This window comes from Corvus kubaryi, unplaced genomic scaffold, assembly GCF_017639235.1.
Source record: "Corvus kubaryi isolate FWS band 111438036 unplaced genomic scaffold, C.kubaryi_AGA036_p1.0 78, whole genome shotgun sequence".
Lineage (NCBI taxonomy): Eukaryota > Metazoa > Chordata > Aves > Passeriformes > Corvidae > Corvus > Corvus kubaryi.
This window is the reverse complement of record NW_024582065.1, coordinates 6,334,967-6,357,221: the sequence shown is the minus strand read 5'-3', so window position 1 is coordinate 6,357,221 and position 22,255 is coordinate 6,334,967. Positions and strand designations below refer to the sequence as shown.

Here is a 22,255-nt window from a genome sequence, read left to right as displayed (position 1 = left end):
AGGGCCCTGCTGGTCTCCATGGCTTTCCTTGACCCCAAACATCTCCAAAAAGACCTCCCTGGGGCTGGATGAGCGAGCTGAGCTGAGCTGGACCCTCTGAGTAGGAGATTGTGCGATGGTGGGTTGTGCTGAGGGCAGGTGGGTTGTCCTGGCCTGTGGCACCAAGGCAGAAACCTGCCCTGTCCCAGCCTTGGGGACAGGCCTGGCCTTACCTCGCATGTTCTCAGGAGGGTCTGGTGGCTTTGGCTTCTGTCCAAGGGCTGCTGTGTTTGGTGGGTCATCACAGGTGGCATCAGAGAGAACATCAGATTTAAAACAGACCCCCCCCGGGCTGCTTAAAAAGGTGGCAAAGGGACACTGGAAGCTCTAGGCAGGTGTCTAGGCTGGGTCAGCAGAGCTGTATCTGGTTGAGGATATGCTGAAGCAGGAAGGAGAAACAAAGTCTCCTGAAAATTAGCATCTAGAAGTGTGAAGAGAGGCAGGAAAAATATTCCTAAGGGGAAGGTGTGGGAGCTGCCGGGTGGCTGAGTGTTGGCACATGGTCCTGACATTGCCCAGGCATGGAGAAGCCAAATCTGCAAAGCACTGTCAGGATGTCAGCACACCTGGCCCCTTGGTGTAGCTGCATCAAAGGCAGCTTTGCCTCTCTGTGAGGCCAGACAGCCCCAGGATGTGGTGATCTGCACGGGAGGGATGCTAAAGTCTATGGCTGGAGCGAGCTACAGGAATCTTGGGTGGGAAACAGGAGCTGAGCACCAGAGGCAGCCACCAAAGCGTGTGTGTGGTGGGAACCCTGAGGAGGAGAAGCTTCAGCTTCAACAGCCAGAGAGAAACCTCCCAAGGCTCCCACCTGGAGCACCTCAGGCAGTCACACAGGAGACCTGAACAAGGAGATGCATTAGAAAGATCTGTGCTCTAAAGGACAGAGGCCTATCCACTCACAGGGTAATTCTGCTCTACAAACAGGCTCCAGCCTCGGGAGGTGACAGCATTTCCATGATCCTCTCCGTTCACCCCAGGAGCAAGCTGTGAACAGTCCCTTCTACCACTCACCACCCTCATCTAAACCCCGAGGCTCAATCCAGCCTCACCGGATTCCCAGCTGTGTGCAGGGCACAGACAGGCCCCGAGCTTTTTCCCAGGCAGAGGAGGAGAAAGGCATGGAAAACACAGATCCAGAGCTAGAAACTAAAGCATTCTCTGAGCTGGTTCTCACTGGCAGGACCCAGCTCAGCCACGTGGCACCTACCTTGTGCTCCTGGGCCAGTCTTGGCCAGGGGAGAGCCCACCTGCAGTGGGGCAGCTGCCGACAAGCTGGGGTAGTCTTGCAGTGATCAAAGGGAAAATTGTGTTACTGGGGGAGCTGGTATCCCATGAGGAGCCCTGCAGCATTCCCACAGGGAGTCAGAGCCCCAAATCCAACACCCAGCCCTGTGCCACGGGGGTCCTTAGGCACTAGAAGGGCTGGGGAGCCCTTGGATTGTGAGGGGCAGCTCAGCACACAGGGGTTTGCTCCTGTGTTTGCAGCAGGATCTGAGCCACCACCCTGCACCCCTCTGCTTTGAAGGAACAGCTGAAAAACAGCCCAGGTATCCTGGGATGGAGGCACCAAGCCCTGGTTTCCAATCCCAGCTTCCAGGCCCTCCTTCAGGCTCTGCTCTTTTCCCTCAGAAATACAAATTAAAGAATTTCCAACCACCGCAGAGAAGTTGAACCAGCAAGAAATTCTATAGCTCACTTGTTTGGTTTCCCTGCAAACCCTCACCCCCACTGGCTCCATCCCCCTCCCCGGCTCCTCAGTATTGGTAACAATCTTCAGGTTTGCTAGAAAACAAACCAGGGACTAAGAATTTTAAAAGCCATATTATTAATTTCAAGCTCCAGTTGGGTAACATAAGGAGGAGGAGGAAAAAAAAAAAATCTCTTGATCCTTGCCAAGTTTCAAAGGACAAACCCGAGTAGGAGAGAAATGTGATTTCCCAGCCTCGTCAAGGGGATGATAAACAATACAGAATAAAAAAGAAAAAAAAAAAGATTATTTTTTTAATGACAAGCTCTAAGAGAAGGTGATAGACATTGTCCTTTTCAGCTGGAAAATGGAAACCAATTGATATTAATACAGTGTTAAAGAGAATATGAAAAAATCCCTGTGCAAATTGGCAAGGGTTTAATTAGAGTCACAATAAAAAACAGCCCTGGAGGCATTTTGCTTTTTAGTCATTCACATACACCTCCACTCAATCGCATTTACAGAGCCAAGAAAATTATTAATGCTCATTATCCTGAGAACCTTTCCCTTTGTAGCTCTGGGCCATAATGGACAGTTTTACATTTTGGGAGGGGGAGAGAAACACGTTTTGCCCCAGACCCACTTCATAAAAATGGGAAACGATGGGCGGCTCTGATGGAATTGCTGTTCTGGTGGGCTTCTGAGGAAGTGGAATAAATGGAACCAAGAAGTCACATTTCATAGCAAAAACCATTGGGGAAAACAGCACTGGAGAAGCCTGGAAAAGTCCTTCTCAAAACATAAACATGGGATCCCTTCCTGCAGGACCTCCCCAAAGCCAGGCTGTCAGTGTTCACTTTCTGCTGGAGTTCGTGACCACCCAGCAGGGCTGAGGCTGGTCCTGTTTTTCCCAGAGGTGAACTGGCACTGCTGAGACTGCCATGAACTAAAGGGAGAAAAATTGCAGCAGGGAAAAAAAAAAAAAAGAAAAAAAAAGAAAGAAAAGTTGGGGCTTTTTTGCTTATTTTGAACATGGGAAAAAATATAACAAATGGCAAGGAAGAAGCTGACAGGCTTCAAGGAAGGTTTTGAAATAACAGAACTGCAGAAGGCAAAGGAGAGTAGCACTTAATTCATCCTCCTAAGGGTAACTCTGCGATTTCTTTTCCTTCCACCCGTTTTGGCAGCTTCCACTGCCTTCAGACCACAGCCCTTGCCCATGAACTCATCCCTCTCTCCCCTCTCGCCGCACGACTGGGCACAAAAAGCATCCTACGAGCACGACCACAGCTCCACCTTGACCACGGAGAACACCACGAGCAGCCAAAGGAAGCAGATGTCTAGCAGCTCCATGCAACCCAGAGACAACCCAAATCTAATCTACTCCTCTAGCCTACGTGCCACGCTGCTTCTGCCGTGCTGCTACCCACTGGTGTGCGGAGGCACCGGGGAGAAGGGAAAAACACGTCGGGCTGGCTTTAAATACCTGATTTTTTCTGTGTTTCTGTCACGGGCACAGAGGAGGCAAACTCAGAGGCTGGTCTGATGATGCTTGCTTATGGTGGGAAGCAGAAATTCAGAGGGCAGAAGACAGTGTGTCAATTAGAGGGTGAAACAGCGTGGGGATGGGACAGGGCTCTGGCAGCACTGGTTTAAATGTCAGGCTTTAAAGCAAGGAGGGATTTTTAATGCTTCTAAAATTCAGAAGGGGGTTACAACAGAGTATCTCACTTTGGGATTCTGAGCCTGCTTGGGGGTCACCTCCTGCAAATATGTCCTACCAGGAGCTCAGGGGGTCACCCCTTTCACAAGGTGTCTCCCTTGAGGCCCAGGTGAATTAGATCTGCAGCTTCTTGGGGATGTCATGGATTTAAAGAAACACTTTATGTTTTCCACAGAGAAGGAGGAACATCTCAGGCCAACAGCAGATCAGAATTAAGCTGTGCCTTGATTCTCTCTTGCTGGTCAAGGGCACACAGTGGACCTTTGGCATCAAACCCCTCATGCTGCCCAGGTAAGAGCAGGTCCTTGAGCTGCTGGGTGGTCCTGGCTACCCTCTTCTGTGGAGCAGCCCCTCCAGGGACTGTCACCACTCCCAGGCACACCATCCTGGGGTGGGACCTGGCTCTGGAGAAGCACAGATGGGGATCTGGATGGGGGTGAGGAGCTCGGAGCTCAGGCCTGGCTGTATCAAGCCAAGGATCTGGCAGCTGGGCTGCAATTTATTAATTTTGTCCCTTGCCATCAGTTAATGAAAGCGTTAGGAAAACATTTTCTCTGCCCAGGAAGCAGGTTTTGGAGGAGGAATAAACCCTGAGGTGCATGATGTCTCTCAGGTCCCTCAGAGCAGCCTGGCAGGAGAGGTTACCCCCAGCACCCCAACCCCATAGAGACACTGTCCTGCCTGTGCCAGAGGTGCCACAGAACACTGCAAATCGTACAAGAGACACACCAAGCAGCTACCCACATGAACACAGCAAAAAAAATAGCCCTAAAATGTCACTACAGGTGAGCATGGATAAAAATCAGATGGCCCCAAGCGCATGGTGTGGATGCAGCTGTGATCACCTGGCCCTGCTGGGGCTGTGGGGATGGTGTGAGCTCCAGGCTGGGGGGTGGATGAACCTCCTCCTGCACAGGTACAGCTTAGGTCTGGGTGAGGAGCTCTTCCTAACAGAGCTGAGCCTTGCGCTCTTTTTCCAGGGTCACTCCAACTCTGTGGAAGTTGCACCTAAACCCTCGGCTCCCTGATTAACTCCTCAAGCAGGGTACTTCCATGAATATATCTATATTTGCATAAACATGCAATCAAGTTTCCTCATCCCTTTGACTGGCTTCTGGCAGCTCCCCCAGACAGACTGTTACTAACATGCTGTGGGTGTAAAACGTCCTCCTGGGAAATATCAGGCCCTGAAAGCATGGCAAAGGGAGGAATGCGTGTCTAATTCCCCCATGAGCAGCTTAAAAAAATGTCCTGCTGTTAAGTTTTATCTGCTCATTTCCAAAAGACAAGGAAAAACACTGTCTCCTTGTTCACAGGGGGAGGGAAGGAGGAACCCCCAGAAGAAGGACAAAAGTTTTCCTCCACAGGGTGATTTCAGAAATTAGGAAAGGATGTTTCTGGCGCGTGTGTGAGCTCCAGCCCTGCACGCTCCCGGGCTGCTTGGACAGCGGCCACCTGGGGAATGTTGGAATTCTGCCCTAGGAAAACTGCACCTGCATTACATCCATGAGTTTGGCCACAGGGACTTGGTGCAGGATTGGGACAACCAGCAAGGACAGAGCAAAGCCTGTGGGCTGCTCTGAGTCTGGTGGCAAGTGGCAGGAGGTCAGGGATAGAGCAGGATGGGGTTCAATTCCCCCCTCCTTCCAGAGAAAGATGTGGTTTAAATTTATTACGGATCAGTAAAGTCTTCATTGCTTTCCTGCTCTGCCTTGTCATGGAGCTGTGAGAGCATCTCTGGCAGCTGTGCCAGAGACAACAGCAAACCAGGGCTTCCTGGAGGCTGGGGGAAGCGAACCAAGTCAGGGTGATTTTTATCCATGTCCCTTTATCATCCTACAGAGCAGAGACCCACAGCTGCCAACACAGCAGCCCCGTGGGAAGCAGCTGAAAGAGGAGCCTGGGAACAGAGTCCTGGCTTCAGAGCGGGGCAGGGAGCATGGCACCCACCTGGCTGGCTGGTGGTGGCTGGTAGGGGGGTGCTGCTGGTAGTGGTGGTGGTTGTGGTGGTGGTTGAGGTGGTGGTGGTGGTGGTTTTTGCGGTGGTGGTTTTTGCAGTGGTGGTTTTTGCCGTGTTTGCTCGCTGCGGTCGCTCGTACGCTGACAAGCAAAGAGAAGAGTTGGGAGGCACTTACTGGGGGGAATGGAGGGTTTCCATGCCAGCCTGCACACCCGTGAGGCTGCTGCTGCTGGGCTGAACTGGTGACTGATTTCTCAGCACAGTCACAACTGGGGCACTGGCAGGATTAAGGCGACGGCGGCTCAGTGACACTGCACGCAGCGAGGGCATGTGTGTGTGTGAGCAGGGGCTGCAGGCTGGGGCTGTATCAGCTTACTCTGTTGGTGCAGATATTGGCTTAAATACTTACAGCTCGATCATAAACTAATTGCCAATTAAGCTGAAAAGGGGAAATGGAGGCATGTCTGGGCAGGGATGGGGCGAGGAGCGGGTGAGAGGTGCCAAGGAGCCTCCAGGCCAAGCTGTGCTTCCAGTGCCCGGTGCCTACGTGCCCAGCTGTGCTCCTTGCACAGTGCCATTTCCTGCTGCCACCCCTCACCAGACTGCCTGCCACCATCAAAGCCAACCAGGACCATTGGCACGTGTTTGTTTCCCGTGGCACCCTTCAAATTTAGGATGGCTTGGGGTCAGCAGAGCCCCCGCAGAGCCGGGTGGGAGGTTCCCACCCCACTGCTCCCCACAACATCCCTGACTGAAATAACACTGGGACACAAATTCCTGCTTAACTTACACCTGCTGCCCTCCTGTCCTTGTTTGTCCCACTGCTTCATGCAGATTATCGTGCTTAATTTCATAATAGCCCTGAGCTAGTTTAAATACTTAATTTAGGTCACTTCTAGTCTCCTATGTGGGCTAAATAATCTCTCCTTAACTGGCCTTGGACACAAATCCCTCCTGTCCACCTCCTGCACATCACTCCCAGCACCCTCCTGGCTTCTGCCCCGCAGAAAATCTTGATGAGGAACGTTTTCCAGGGAAACAAAAGTAGTGCTGAGGATGCCAAGCTTTGTAAGTGGGAAGAAAAAAAATTATCAGAATGATTTTGAACAGAAAGGTGAAGAATATTTTGGACTGTTGAAACATTTATTTTTTTAAATCCTAAATTACTTGAGGGAGACTTTTAATTTTTATTTGAAAATTTCAAGCACTTAACTGCTAAAAACCTAAATATGGTTCATTTACCCAGAAAACCTGTCCTCCACTTTTCTATTAGGTGCATTTTTCTTAATTGCAATTTCATTTGCATTTCCCGGAAACGATTCCTCCTCCAATTCTTTCCACTTGCCTGCAAACCAAAGAATTCATTATTCATTCAGCTCCCTGATTTGTCTCTTCTGGAGGGGCACTCCAAACAACAACACTCAAACCCAGGCTTCTGCTTACCCAAAACTCCAGGCTCTTTGATATCAAACTACCTCCAGCTTTGTTAAATAAGGAGCCCTCTCCTGCCATCAATCTTGCAGCAGAAATCCCCGCTGAGCTCTGCTGCCTTTGCTGCTGACACCTCACAGACATATGTTCATATACATACACGTGTACATACAGATGTACACACACTCTATATGCTTTTTTATTGATAGACCAAGGTGACCCAGCCTGGGTCCTACGCCAAATAATTCACACCCAGCTCCTTCTCAGAGCAATTCTGCAATACTGGGGGGGGCAGGGGGGAGTTCACAGGGAGCACTGGTGATTTTGAAGAGTCTTTTTTTATTTCCTTTCTGGCTGCCATACTAACGAACCTCACGGGGGGAAACCATGCCAGAGGGAGAGGCAAAATGAGGCTACTGAAGTCAGAGGAAGAAAATATAAGACTCTTTGACAGGACAGAAAATGAGGCACAATTAGGGAAGACTTATCGCCTGGAAAATGATAATGGATAGAAAATAACCATATTTTTTTTCCTAGTGGCATCCACAAGGATCATGCACCGAGGTGTTAAATGCCAGCGTTTCACTCAGGGTTTTACTTACTGCCAGAGGCTGAGCCTGCAGCTGCACCTGGAAAAAACAAGAGGAAGCCCAGTCACTGGAAGCAGGACACCATCAGAAGATCATACAGACACACAACATGGGACTCAACAGCAGCTAATTAGTGGGGGCTTGCTCACAGGCACATCAGTTTGCTGCTACAGCTTAAAAGCTGCTTTTGTCAAAGCACAGAAACAGCCAGACAACGCTGTCTGGGCTCCTGGCATCTCAAGCCTTTCACCCGGGGAAGGAAAACCAGCGTGGTCCTTGCTGATGGGTTTTTTTCTGTTAACCATTTCCTTGGGTTGCTGTGAAAGCCCAGCAAAGGACAAGCACATCCTTGGAGGAGCACTGGGCTGAGGACAGGTTGTAGGGTCTGAACAGGGAACTAAAGGCCATGGGCCTCCTTGCTGTAGCACGTGGGTGAATCATGGAAAGTCTCAGTTCTGCGTGAACATAAAGCGCAGGAGCAGTGATGGAAGAGGTAGGACTACCAAGAGGAGAGGGCTTCAGAGATCTGCCTCTGGGGCAGAGGAAGAGGATGTTGATGTGGGGAGAAGGAAGCAGAGGAGAGAGTTGGGGTGGGGAGGAGGAAGAAGACTGAGTGACAGATGGGAAGAGAGATGAATAGGAAAAGGAAGAGCGGAGGAGAAAGAGAAATAGGAAGAGACACAAGGAACGGAGGGGAGGGAAAAAGAGAGAACAGCATGTCTGTGCCTGTCAACACCAGAAACTCTCCCAGGCTCCTTTGAAGCAATGCAGCCGCTTGGTGGGAGCTGACAAGCTCGTTCCCTTTCAAAGAACCTGCTCGTCTACCAGCCCTGGCACACACAAAACATTCCCGTCACGGCCTTCGGAGCCTGAATTTCAGCTTTGATCATCTTAAAGCACATAAATCTTTCAAAAACTTTGGGGGGAGGGAGAGCAAAGATTCTCTTTGGTAATGCTCAAAGCTGGCGCTTGAAAGGCTGGAGTGGCTACTGTGGCTTCATGACATTTAAACAAGTTTGCTAATGTGGAGTGGACAGGAACCCAAGAGGAACCGGCCCATCTGTGATGTGTCCTGCCCCAATTCCCTGCTCGGAGGATGGTGGGAATGCATCCTCCGTCTCGCCTGCGCGCCGCCGCCGCTGTCAGAGCCGTGTTCCAGCAGCAATTGGAGGAGGCTGGGGCTGCGCACAGGGACCGCAGCTCGCGGCGCTTCCCTGGAACACCGGCACGCACGGAACGGGATCCAGAGCGCAGCCAGCACTCCTGCAGCTGAGCAGAGCCAGCACAGAGCCCCAGGGCTGCTCGACAGCCAGAGCTCTGCTGTGCTGAATAACGCCTTTGTCAAAGGGCAATAACTGGCATTGCCCCGAAGCCGTGGTTATATCTTGGCCCAAGGTCATCCTCCCCATTCTTGACCATCATTTAGATTCACCATTCCTCTACCAGCAGCCAACCAGATCCTCTTTCATTTCTCTCTGTACCAAGACAGGGGTAAGAACCCGTTTCCCTTTGGAAAGCTGAGCATCCTGCATGGATTCAAGCTGGAGAAGGACAAGATGAGCACCCGCTCCCATCTGTGGGTGTTGAGCAGCCCAAGGCAGGGCTGGCTCCCTGCAGGTTACTTACATGCATTGGGGGACCCGTTAGGGAGAGGCAGGTAGGACCCTGCTCGCCACGACCTGGAGCGAAAGTTCTTCTTGCACTTGCCGCAGTCCTGCCCCGTGGTGTTGTGCTCACACTCGCACTGGAGGCTGCCCTCTTTGAAGGTGCACAGGTTGGCGTGGAGGTTGCATTTACACCTGGAGGAAGAAGACAGGGGAGAGCTGTCAAGTGTTACTGCTGCTCCTCCTTGCCCCCAGCGTAGCGTTGAAAATGTGCTGAAGCTGGGCTGGTCACCCCTTCCTGCTCTTCCTGCAGGTTCTTCTCACTGAACTCAGCAGTTTTCCCCAGGGATCTGGTGCTGGGGTTCAGTGTCCACTTCCTCGCCCAGGGCAGATCTGCAGTCTCTCGTCCAAGATGAGACACTTCACTCCCACCATCCGACTGAGGAGCACAGACTGTTTAATGGCAAGTCAGCATCTCCAGCTGAGATACCACGAAGGCGTCACTCACATGTCAGGCTGTCACAGGAATCTGGGTGACTACCTCAGATGGAAACTTTTATTGGAGGCAGCCTCGGGCTTTTGGATGGAGGAGCAGGGCTAACCCTGATGGCTGTCAGCCCTTGCCCCCTGTGCACTGTGCCAAAGCCAATAGCATTTTCTCCCGTGGTGTGAGGCTGCCCAGCACAAACCCTTTTCCCTACATGCAGCACAGCCTCAGCCTGCTGTGACCAAAATAACACAGACAACAAGCCACCACCAGAATCCACCAGTTAGTCCCCGCCTCATCAGAGAAAGCAACAACTAAAAACACTATTCAGCAATTTGCAAACATTAAGAAACTTTTAATGAGCTGTAGTGCAGTATGCAGGGAATAATTATCTCCATGCACAATAATTCCTGTTGCTCAGACTCCGAAGGTGACTTGCGCAGAGCACAGAGGCTGAGCCCATAACTCACACGTGGCTCTGGTGACTCCTGGGCCCGAGCTGAGGCCATCAGACAGAGACTTCGGGGACCAAAACATCTCATTTCATTCCAGACAGCCGATCCCTAGCACAGCCCGACGGTTTTCCCTGCTTTGGGCAATAATTTACACTCTCAGAAGCAGAAGCATTAGAAAACAGTAATGCTGTGCCTTCTGTGCAGGGGTGGAGAAGTCTGATGGGGCAGTGCTTCCTTTTACAGGGCTCAAGAGATGCGGAGCTGGGGGAATGAGCTGCCTGCAGAGAAGATAGAGGAAGCATGGCCTGCTGCTCCTCGTGCTCTGTCTGCTCTGGGATAAACAGCCTGGATCAGGCTGGGAGCTGGGAGTCTGGGTGCTGGTGCTGCGCATGCCTCCTGCTCTTGGTGCCTCTCCCCCTCTCCCTTGGAGCCCCCAAAGAAGCTCCCCAGCCACCTGCCTGACCCGCTGAGGCCTCCTTTGCTGTGCTCCCCTCACGCATGGCTGGATAAGCTGACCTCATGTATGATTTTTTTTCCTCTCCCTCCCCTCCCTGTCCTTAATTCTAGCAAACCCCGCTCAGAGGCTAAACATAAGCTGGATGAACAATCTCTCCCCATCTTACAACCCTGCCCTGTCTCTGACCAAGCAGAAGAGGGAATTTTGCAGCCTCTGAAAGGGAGGAAAGAAGAAAATGTGGCCTGGGGAGCAGAGACAGACACTCAGCATGCTCCACTTGGAACTGTGTGTTGGTGAGGGCTGGAGATGCCGCGTCACGGCTGAAAGCACTAACAGCCTCCGAGCACTGGTGCTCTGGGAGTAAGCCACGAGTCCCAGCATCCAGGAGAAGGAAGTGGCTTTGGCTGGTACCTACAGCCAGGAGGGATGCTGAATTTCAGATGCTGCGGGTTCTCTTTGGCTCTGGTGAGGAAGGATTTCAGCTGAGCTGTCCCAGCCCTTTGGCAGAGGCGCTGCCCAGCCCCGGGGTGCTGCGGAGCCTGGCTCTGAATTATTCAGCCTCCACACTGCGTGGCCTCCTTCTCTCACTTCAAAATGAGCAGACGAGAGCAAAGCAGGCAAGATAGTGGGTTAAAGCAGGTCAAAGCCTCACCACTGCTGCTCTGGGCCCTGCCTGAACAGAGCAACAGCTTCGGGAGCTGCAGCTCTCCTCCCTCCTCCGCTGATGGGGGCGAGGGGATGGGGCAGCTCCAGGCCACAGCCTTGTAATGCAGCATCCAGCCAAGGGGGGTTTAAGAGCCCCAGGGGAGTGGGTACAAGGATGGAAGGGACTGTCACACCCCTTTTTTTGTCAAAAGTTTGGGATGAGGTGGAGGGTGGTGCTTGGCTCCAGTGTTTGACCCTGTGAGTCAAGGACCAGTCATAGTGGGGACATAAGCCCTGAGTGGCCACCACCTGCCCTACAGTGGCCTGGGGCAGCCTCTATCACCACCCTCCACATGTAACACATCCTTGCTCCTGGCATCCCCCACCAAGAGCCAAGCAGGCATTTCAGGGTGCTTCTGGCTCCGAGCTGCTGCAGTGCAGAAGGGCGAGACCTGTCCACCATTAATTTGGCTCCAGCCACAAAGCTTCCTCCAGGCAGTGGGACCCAGCCTTGCTGAGGCATGGGTGTGTGCAGGAGGCAGCCAGAAGTGTCTGCTCGTACACAGACGCTGCTCACTTGCTGCTGGGGAGGGCTGAGAGCCCAGCACCAGCTCCTGGGACAGCCACAGCTGCCTCCTGCCCAGGATGGGAGCCCATGGATGTCCCCCAGCCAGGTGTGATGGAGCACTGCTCTTCCCAGGGGAGACCCTTACTTCCTAATTGGTGTAAACAGGGAAAATTAAGTCAAGAGGAAGCAGAGGCAGGTGTTCACCTTGCCTGCCTGTGCCCGGGTCACTGATGTTTCTCACTGCTAGACTCTTTGCTACTGTGCAAAAGTTTTGTTATCCAAAGGATCAATTTTACCAGGGAATTGCTTTCTGAATTCGACCTTTGAGGATCATCAATCTAAGCAGGGAACTGTAACCCCAGCAAGCTGACCCCGCAGCACAGCACTTTCCAGCCCAATCAATCAGGCTGCATTATTTAATGGTGAACCAAGCCGAGCACCCTCAGCCAGCCCTGTTTTGGGCAGAGGTTTTTGCATCCCAGCCTTCCTGCAGCTCGGGCTCAGTGGCTCAGCTTCAACCCCTTCCTCAGGCTTCTGAGCCTCCTTGCCTGGGCCTGCAGCCCAAGGACACGTGCTCACTGATGGTCTGTGCCTATCTTTCCCCAGCCAAGACTCAGCTGGCGGAGACTGGAGTAAATGGCATTAGCCCAGTCCCCTGGGTGGGAGCTGCTAGTCCTGCTCGCCTCTGCTCATCCTCCTCGGCGCCCAGCCACGGCAGGAAGGAGAGGATGAAGGGAAAGGTTAGGAGCTACTTAGCAATGAGGCTTAAAAAGCAGCAGCGGGGCAGACACCTGCGCTGTGTCCTGCAGAAGGCAGCCCCGGCCCCGCTCCAGCCCTGGGGCTGCTCCAGCACTCTGCTGGTTGCAATATGGTCTCTCTGGCAATGGAGGAGATCTGAGGAGCTGGGAGTGTTTCTCCTCTCTGACTCGTGGGTCAAGGCTGTGCTGACAGTGCTGTTTCTCAGTGAGCATTCAGAGCCTGTGTAGGGTCAGCCATGATGGGGAGCAGCCCCAGAGCACACCCAGCAGGACCCCAGCACCCTCGGGCACCAGGGACACCCATCCTGCACCAGGCTGGCAGTGGGTCACACCACTGCACTTGGCATTAAACAGAAACTGGCTTACAGTGTTCTCAGCAGGAGTGGTCGGAGCAATGTGTGCCCCAAGATGTTACAGTGTGCACAAAGGGGTATTTATGAGTTTATTTTAGTGCAGGTCGTTCAGCTTCCCTCAGACTGGTGCAGTGTGGTCTGATGCTGCCAATGCCTCCACCAGGGAACATCACAGAGCTTAGAGCGCCAAGGAAAGTTTACAGGAAAGTGTCCTTTTTTTTTCCTTTTTTCTTTTCTTTTTTTTTCCAGCCATAAAGAACACTTTTCTGCATTTCTCCACATCAGCATCCTGGAGGTCACAGCAGCGAGCTGCTGGAGAGGTGTCTGGTGCCAAGCCCACGTGTGAGGGAAGAAGATGCCCACACACAGGGAGGGGGTGAGTGCAGCAAACCTGCAGCAAACCTCCCTCTGTGCTGGGAGTGGGAAAACAGCCCCTTTCCCTGAGCTTTCATTAATAATGACGTTTGAACTAATTTTTAAAAGCCATCCCAGCCCTTTGTTTTCCTTCCAAGGATTCTTACTTGTTTTACAACCTCTTCCCTGTCCTCAACCCCACCTGCAGAGCAGAGAAGCGAGGCAGGGAAAGGCAAAGAGCATCTCCTCATCCCTCTCCCTTCCTGCAGGGATGGGGCAGCCTTGGGGTGCTGGCACCCCCCAGGCCCGATGCAGTGACACTGCTGTGCTGGGTAGGGCTGGAGGAACTGCTGGGTGGGGACCCAGAGAGCTGCTCCATCCCCTTGTGCCTCTTGCCCAGTTCCTATGAGACAACACTGACTGCCCTGAGCTCCTTAGAAAATCCGGGACATGGAGCAGCAGAAGGCCACCACCTCCCCTGCAAGCCTCTTTCCAGCCCAGCCTGCACATTCCTCTCCGTGAGGATGCTCTGCATGGACACAGGGATACTTTGGAAACTGCTGGTCCCCTCCTGCTGGCTCCCGAGCCATCACACTCCTGCTTTTCCCCCCATGGGCTTGGCTTTGCCCCTCTGCTCCCTTTCTGCCGGTGCTGGTGCCGGGGAGAGGCGGCTCGGGAGCGCTGCTAATGACTGCCGGCCAGAGGAAGGCTTATCAGAGCTTTCCCCTGAATTGTTTGCTCTCACTGTAATTGATGAGCCTTTAATGAGTCTCATGGGATGATGTGTTTGAAGGGAGCTCTTTCCTCTCCGTCCCCAAGGAAAACGATGTTTCAACTGATCTGGGCTCTCGGGGAAACATGAATAACTCTTCTCCATCTCTCTATTGTCATCCTCAGCCGCTGCTCGCAGCACGCTCCGGCAGCTGCCTGGCCATCACTTACCCACTTCTACCTGCTCTTTTGCAACTGTTTTGGCAGCTCAGCAAAAGCAGGAAGCAAATCTTTTGGGCAAAGCATAACGGGTGCTGAGCTTGGATTGTTTCTGGCCCATCTGTGCGTGTGGAAGCAGGTAAAAATAGCTTCTAATGGCTGGGCCATGGAAGCACAGTCCCTTTGTGCAGAGCATTTATATCAGGATTTGCCTTGCTGGGAGATCGCTCTGGCAGGGGTTTGCTGTTGCCAGTCCTGGAGCAGGGCTGAAGGGGATGAAGAAGGCAACGATGGCTCATTCATGCCAGGAGCAGGGCTGGGAGCTTACCCAAGGCTGTGGTCCAGGGGCTGAAGGAGAGGAAAAGCCATTTTAATGTGTTGTTTTTTTCAGCTTGAACCACGGTGACAGACTTCTGGCTTTCCCTGCTTTGTGCAGAGCCAAAGAACTGAAAAAAACCCTGAGTTAGGTCAGAGGGTTGTGAGCGGGTTATTTTCCTTGTGGGTTTTTACTTTTGGTTGTGTGGTAGGGATGGGTGAGTCCTCCCAGCAGGAAGGAACCCTCCTCACTGCCCTCCGAAATGATTTGAGGTTTGGGTTACAAAGATGAGACAATTTAAAAGATGCCAAAGTGGAGAGCACGCTAGCTGGCTGTTCCCATCCGAGAGGCTATTTATTTTAAATAAGTTGACACTCTCCAGCTGTCAAGATCCTGCTGACTGGTGGAACATTATTTATATTCAAAGCTGTCTTAAAAAGCAAACACGAAACCAAACTTCCCCATTAGGGGGTCAGCCAGCAGAAGGGGAGGAAGGGTGAAGAGGACATCACACAGATATGTGAACATAAATATTTGCAGAGTAATGTGTATAAATGCTCTTGGTCTTTCTCCTGGAATGCAATAATGCCTGCAATTGAGTTCATTGGCCAAATTGAATTTGGGCTCCTGTAGAAGTCTCTTTATATTAAGTGCTTTAACATACATCACCTTCTCAGTCTATCGATGAAATTCTATTATCCGCTCAGGGCCGGACACAACTCGGCAACAAAATCAGAGGGGGAATAAAACCCTTCACAAACTGAAGCCAGGAGCAGGTAACAGGACCTTGGGCATCTGTCTCTGGCTATCGACAAAGTGTCAGCAGTGTCTGGGGGAGGGAGGAGCTCTCCGGGTTTCTTTCTCACTCCCTCCCTCCACTCAGAGAGTTTTCTCCCCACCTTGCTGCAGTGGGAGTAGAAACCTTTGCAGGACTCCAGCAAACAGTTGCTGCACGTTAGCTTAATTTAACTATATGACCAACAGCAAGATTTTGCTTGAACTCAAGCTAATTCCAGCCTGGAGGAATGCCAGGGAAGCTCAGCCATCCAGCTCTCGGGGGCTGCCCAGCATGGAGGCGAGGACGGGCTGAGGAACACGGCGCACGGTTGGCACAGACTTGGCCGTCCTTGACATGAGGATGCTGCTCCCTCCTGGCACCTGAGTTCTGTCTGCCAGGAGCTGCAGGGGAAGGAGCAGGGATGGGCACAGGCAGTGCTTGCCCTGGTTTTTGTGGTCATCCCAAAGCTGCCAAATGTGGGCATCAGCTGGCTGAGGGCTGCAGGGGCATTGGGCTGCTTCTTGGGGGATGTCTGGGTGAGCCCGTGGCTATTTTGGGGGTGATGCTCCAGCACTGGGGTTGGGCAAGCTCAGCTGGGGAAGCCCACGCTCTCACAGATCATTCACTCCAGGTCCTGCCTGTTCCCCTTTGGTGCAGGTCCCACCCTGCTCCTCAGGGCAAGATGCTCAACAAGGACACCAGCCATCACACAAGGTCTGAGACCCTCAACAAGAGACTCTTCCACGGACTAAACCTTTACTCCAATTTAAAGACAGCTTTGCTGGAGAAGTCAAGATCAGCTGGAGGATCTCTCACAACATCATCAACAGAGCCAGAAGAAGGAATGTCCAACCAGGGCACAGCAGCTCAGGGGCAGCTGGGATGTGCTTTGTGTTGGCACCCCTGGTTCAAGCTGAGCTACAACCACAGGGGAAGTGCCCTGAGCTGCCTTCACTGAGCTGGCTGGGAGGGCAGAGGAGGAGGCAGTGACCAGGAATTCATTCATCTTTAACAGCAATTCAGCATCAATCATCTCCACATCTCAAAACTCACCACAAATGCAGAAAAATATATCCCTTGTGTGTGGGTACCACTGACCATTTCCAGCTCCATTTATTGCAGGAGATGCTTTTGGGGGTGGCCTTGATCTTCCAGGTCTGGAGTGCCTGATCCTGGCTGTTGGCACCAGGATAACAGGCTGGCCAAAGCTGTTCTGCTCCACTGGCACAAACTCTCCAAGTCATGTGGAGAGAAAATCCTCCTGAAGAGCATCTGTGCATGGAATGAAACACACCAGGGGAAAGCAGGGAAAGAGGCAGGGGAGCACAAAGAGCCTTCCCCTTTAATTCTTTGGTGTAAGCAAAGCAGCAGCCAAGGAAAGCCTAAGAAAACCCTGAGAAAAGCAATTGGTGAAGTGAGGAAAGGAGATGCCACTTCAGAACTAGAAACCTCATCTTGTTGGTGCCTCTCTGGCCTGAGTGCAGCCCGAGAGGAGGCCCTGTTCCATGGAGCTGCTCAGTGATGAGGGATGCTCCCTCCTCCTGCCTTCCTCCAGCGACTGCTCATCACCAGCAAGATGGACAAACAGTGCATGCACTGGGGCAGGGCAGGACAGAGGAGAGAAATCCTAATAATCAGCCTAAAATTGATTCACTTCTGCTCAATCTGATTTCTCCTAACTGGATCCACATGTCCTGGCCATGGCACATTAACTTCAATTACAGCTTATTAATGTCTCCGTGATGGAGCGTGCCCTGCTGAGCACGGCAGTGACTGACGTTCTGAAGGGGAAGAAATGACTCCAAAGAGAGCCAGGGTGGAATGGAAGGAGAACCAGCGGCTCTCACCGCCAGCCCCAGCAGCCAGGGAAAGCTCATTCACCCGTGCCCGAGCTCATTGCTGCTCTGAGGAGAAAATTAAGCAGTGAACAGAGAGATCTGTGGGGAAAAGTCCTTCCACTTCCCTTCCCCACCCTGCCTGGCACTCACACAGCACACAGGCCAAGGACTTGCTTGTGTCTATTCCTGTCCTGACTCTTCTGCATCTCCCGTTACTCTGCAGATCAATAGGGACAGGATGGAAGAAGAAAGGGGAAAAAAAAAAAAAGAAAAGAAAAAGATACCAAGAAGAAAGAGAGTAAAAATAAATTGTCAGCCATGAACGGAGAGATGGACCTGGCTGAGGCTGTGGGAGGAGGAGATGCAGAGGAGACCCTGAGGGACCAGCCCACAGCACCAACACCCAGGAATGAAGCAGTGACCCCCAGGATTCACCAGACCCTGTGGCCTACAGGGCAAGAGAAAGCAGAAAACTCCTTCCCCTTGTCCTTTGCTCTGTCTCTTTCTGCTTTTCCTGAAAGCTCTGGGGGATTGCGGTGAGGGGTTTTTCCTTGGTGTGAAGCTGAGGCGTGAAGGATGGGGTGTGCTTGGGTGGGGAGCAGGAGTACATGGACTGAGGGGATACCGAAACCTCTCCTAACCCAGCAGTTAAGGCTGCAGCACAAGAAACCACTGCTGCTCGTGGTCTGCTTTGAGGGCAAAGTGTTTTGCTCTTCCTTTGACCATGAGCATCAACTGGAAATGAGCTGCCAAGTGCCTCATCACCCTGTGGGCACTGCCAAGATCCCGGTGCTGTGCAGGGACACAGGCAATGCCACTGTGACAGCACATACTGCTCCTTCACTGTCACACACTGGCCAGCACAGCTCCTTCAGCTTCTCAGGGTTGCTCACTCTGCTGTGCAGGTGGAATTTTCTGGCTGCTTTTTGCCCTTGACCCCTCATTTCCTCACAATCATCTTCCCTCTTGTTTCCATGCCCCCTGTAGTGGGTCCCTAACACTACCCCAGTTTTATCTAGGCACTTTGCTCCTGTTCCTCCAACACGTCCTGGAAGAGGCAGTGTGTGTCCATCCCCATTCTTGCCCACTCTTCCTCCCCCCTTCCCTGCACAGTGCTCCTGTCAGGCTCACATTGATTTCTCCTCTCTTCCTCTCAATAACCCATTCCTTGTTGAGCCATACACAAGATTTAATTTGGTTTTAGTCCCTGCACTGTAACTGGCTTTGCTTACAGCTGGAATTAGATTGCTTTTCAGTGCAAAAACCTGCTTGCTAGGACTGGAATGATCACAGGAGCAGAGTTAATTCACAGGGAGCTCCTCCATCTTATACACCACTTATCCACAGCTCCTCAGCTGCTCACCTTCCCTGCCCTGTGCCCACGGGGGCTGGAAGAGTCAGCACAGGACAGGCACTGACCTCTTCCCTGTCCAGGATAAGCGTCCCTCTCTCCTGGGAACCAGCCCAGCAACCTGGAGCAGTGCAAAGCTGCATCTTACTGTAGCTCAGAACTTGGGAGTTTGGGCCGATAAAAGCAGATTTCAGAGTTTTCCCTGTTCCCAGCCAAGGAAAAGCCCTCTCCTCCCAGCGGCCCGGCTGCACTGGAGGAGCCGGTCGGGCAGGTTTTGGCGAGCGGAGGGAGCCGGGAGGGCAGCGGCGGAGCAGGAGCCGCCGCTCTGCAGCAGCCGTGGGCAGGCGGCCACGCCGGCCCCGCGCCAGCCCGGGGAGAGGCCGGCAGGGATCAGCCAACAAACCCCAACCTGTCTCGTGCTGGCCACGGCTAAAAAGCAGCATTGCAGCTTCCACAGGGCGTCCGCAGCCCGGCCATCCCTGGCTCCAGCTGCCGTCGGGGTGGCTGTGGAATTCTGGACGTCTCCTAGAGGTTGTGACTCTCCCAGCCCTGGGTGTGTTTGAAAGGGTTTTTTCTCTCCTTCCTTAGCTGCCTCTTCTCACAGAATTTGTAGGGATTTGATGTCTTGAACCAATCTCTACTACTATTAAATGGTATTAAATTTGGCCAGTGAGTTCAAAAGCTGGTGGGGGACTAGGGAGGGGGGAGGAGGACAGCTGAGAGCGAGGTGCTGGTCTGGGGAGAATCCCACCAGCATGGCCTGAAGTCCGAAGTACTGAAGCAACAAGGCAGGCAGGAAAGGTGAATGGCTCAGAGGAGGAAGGTGTTCACGGGACAGCACGAGTGTTTTAACTCTTTGAAGCATCAGATATCCCGAGGCTGCTGCGGGGCCAGTAACAAGTCCTTGGTTATCTGTGCTGATCACCGCACTCAGAAGCCAAAGCTCATTGCACAAGCACTGACATCACAAATTCAGTCCTAATTTACCAGACACACGTGGAGGTGCTCTCCCACTCCTCTGCCCATGTGCCTGAGCCCCCCAGGGCTCCTCCCTGAGCAATCCCAAAGGTGCGCATCCCAACATGCCCCCAGCCCCGCTGAGAGCCACAGCTGCTCATCCCAGAGAGGCACCAGGCCATGAGAAAGACCCTCACCGCTGCCTCCTGCCTGCCCTGGCGGGTGGAAAGGGCTCTCCCATCCCTCACTGCAGCTTCCTTCCCCTTGGAGCCCGTTCAAAGCCAGCCTCAGTGGCACCTGCAAACATTTCTACTTGCAAGTCTCAGAAGCGAACAGTTTGGAACCAATACAAACGGCTCCTCTGTCGCTGTGGTGATGCTTGTTAGCACGGGGTGGGTGATGGGGAGATTTTTCCCCTCTCGCCTGTAAGTCTCGCACAAGCTGGATGGGAAATCAGCCATCTCGGCACTTTTCCACCTTACTTTGCTTTTTTGGTTGATGTCATAACGTAACATATGGCATCGTACAGAGAAATGAAAAACAAAACCCAGGAGAAACAAAACCTCTCCTGCTTCCTCTGCCCCAGATCTGTCGGGGGGTTTACCCTCACCTCAAACTTCATCTGCCAGGGCTGGGGCTGCTCAGGGTGTGCAGGACTGACTGGGGATGACCCACCCTGCTTGTACTGGCAGGGAGCTGGAGTTTAGTGGGATGAGCCTCATTCCGCCCCCCAGATCCACCAGCATCATCCCTGAGACATCTGGGCAAAGGCTGGCGGTGTTTGCACAGCTGGGACGGGGTCTTGGAGGGAACTGAGACCCTGAGTGTCCATCCAAGCCATGTCCCAGCTCCCCCAGCACCAGCTGCAGGAGGACACAGCCTTGGAGGTGCCCCAGCCATTCCCTGCAAGGACACATCTGCTGCCCTGCCTGGGGAGAAGGGGTATTAGAGGCAGAAATGGTTATCCATCGGTCAGCAGAAGCGTTGATGGCTCAGTTTTCTAGCAACAACCCTCTTCTCATCCGGGGAGAGACACCCAAAGAAATACAGCAGCCATTACCTGCCGGTGACTTCGATGTTGGAGACGGCATAGAAGTACTTGTACAGGTTCTCCCTCTGCACGTAGGTGCCCCCCAGGGCAGGTCTCAGCAGCCTCATGCGCAGGTCGGTCACTGTGAAGAAGTCCTTGAGCCCTTTGGCACTCTCCAGCCGGGTGTACAAGTTGTCCATGTTCTTGAGGTCAGGGCCGGCGAAGATGGCAAAGCGGTCCCGCACCTCAAACCGGACAGTCTTCTCTTTTTTGGAGCCCGCCCAGCGGGAATACTCCTCCGTGCAGAGGACCCTGTTGGCACTGGTGGTGGAGAGGTCCCGGACCCTCCGTGCTGGCATGCTGAAGGCCTCCATGCAGTCGTCTGCGTAATACTGGTATGGGTGCCAAGTCCTCCCGTTGTCCAGCGACTTCTCCAGCATCATGATGGTGGGGCGCCCGTACTCAAAGGTGATCACGATGTCGTCGGTCAGCTCGATGCTCTTGTTCCAGGACAGGGTGATGTTGGCCAGCAGTGGCTCCGGGTACCGGCGCCACGTCACGCTCTGCCAGTACGTGGCCAGCCCCTCGTCCTCACTGTCGAACATCAGCTTGGGCGGGTGGGCCAGGTCGGGGTTGGAGGCGTCGCACTCGTCGCTGCACAGGTACGGGTTCTCCTGGAACAACAACAGCGGTCACCAGAGAGGAAAGCAAAGCCTGGGCATGGTGTGGGCATCGTGGGCACACGGGCCCTGGGTTTGGCTGCTTGTGTCAAACGTTAACTGCTGGGCTGAGCTGGAGGGTGCCAGGGGCCTGGCTCTGGAGGATGCTGGTTCTGAGAGCGAGTTTAAGGCAGAAAGATGCGGCTTTGCCTCAGCTCTAAGAACGGCTGAGCTGTTTCCTTTGAAAGGCCCTTTGGGAAAGGACTTTTCAATTTGGCACGGGGGCAATTTTCATAGAAAGCGCCTTCCCTGAAATGGTCTCTGAGAAACTTGGGTTAAGCTTGGCTGATTTACAAGGCTACAGAAAGCTGTGTTCATCCCTGCTGCCTTGGAAGAACTGAACGGCTAAAATCCCCCAAGCACACCCCTGCCTCTCGTGGCTCCTGATGCTGAAAAGTCTGGGGGCACACCATCCCCCCCAGTGCCTTTGAGCACAGCTAGAGGAGGGAAACCCAATTTCTCCAGCTCCACGCTGGGACAGAACTGAGCAGCAGCAGAGAGAGCAGAAATTTGTGCTTCCTGGTGTCTTGGTCCTCACCTACCCGGAGGGAACAGAGTGGAAGGATGGCTCATCCCATCCAGGTGACAATGTCCACTGCCTGCAGGCCTGGGTTGTGGGACAAAAAGTCCAGCCATCCCATTTTGCCCACAAGTGACAGCGCACAGCCAGGCTGGTGTGTTTTGCAGGGACACACCTCCACATCCACATGTGCTGAGCTGCACTAGGACACACTGTCAAGGTCATGCACCAAATGTTGAAGTTTTGGGGGTGGGCAGCTGGGCCAATGCATTTATTGCTCACCCATACGTTTGTTAAAGCCCAACATCACTGCCCTGCAGCCTCTGCCTCCAGGAGTGAGCCTGTGGATCAGACCTGCCTTGGGGACTGTGTAGGGCTTTGTTCTAGTGGGTACAGACCACAAAAAACTCTGCAACACACTGCTGATCCTTTTTCTGCATATGAAGCATCTCTTTGCTGTCACTTTGCCTCCCTCTTTGACTCAAAATCCAAAGAATTGGGGAAGCAGAGGGATTGGTATGACAGCGGGCTCTGCTGCTGTGGGACCCTTATCAGGAAGGCAGAGGCACCTGGCAGAGGAGGAGGAGGTGATAAAGCAGCTGGAGCTGCTCAGAGCTGCCGGCTGAAGGTGAGGAGCTTGCTGGGGTGTGAGGTTTGGCTCTCCTGAAGCAGCAGCTTTCAAGGTAAGACTGAGCTGGGTAT

The 22,255-nt window shown here is 53.1% G+C and overlaps 1 protein-coding gene across 3 annotated transcripts in view; it reads right to left on the bottom strand.

Annotated features, from left to right (window-relative positions):
* NTNG2 (netrin G2) overlaps window positions 1-22,255 on the bottom strand; it is a 47,440-nt gene that overhangs the window by 5,069 nt on the left and 20,116 nt on the right. Inside the window, exons 3-9 of one of the 3 annotated variants that reach the window (XM_042052754.1) lie at window positions 20,345-20,988; window positions 9,060-9,232; window positions 7,446-7,472; window positions 5,403-5,552; window positions 3,216-3,284; window positions 1,250-1,324; window positions 213-263 (exon numbers count right to left, since the gene is read on the bottom strand). In XM_042052754.1, coding sequence (XP_041908688.1) covers window positions 213-263; window positions 1,250-1,324; window positions 3,216-3,284; window positions 5,403-5,552; window positions 7,446-7,472; window positions 9,060-9,232; window positions 20,345-20,988 — 1,189 coding nt within the window. The remainder of the gene's footprint in view (window positions 1-212; window positions 264-1,249; window positions 1,325-3,215; window positions 3,285-5,402; window positions 5,553-7,445; window positions 7,473-9,059; window positions 9,233-20,344; window positions 20,989-22,255) is intronic. The other 2 variants (XM_042052755.1, XM_042052756.1) reach the window with 2 other exon arrangements.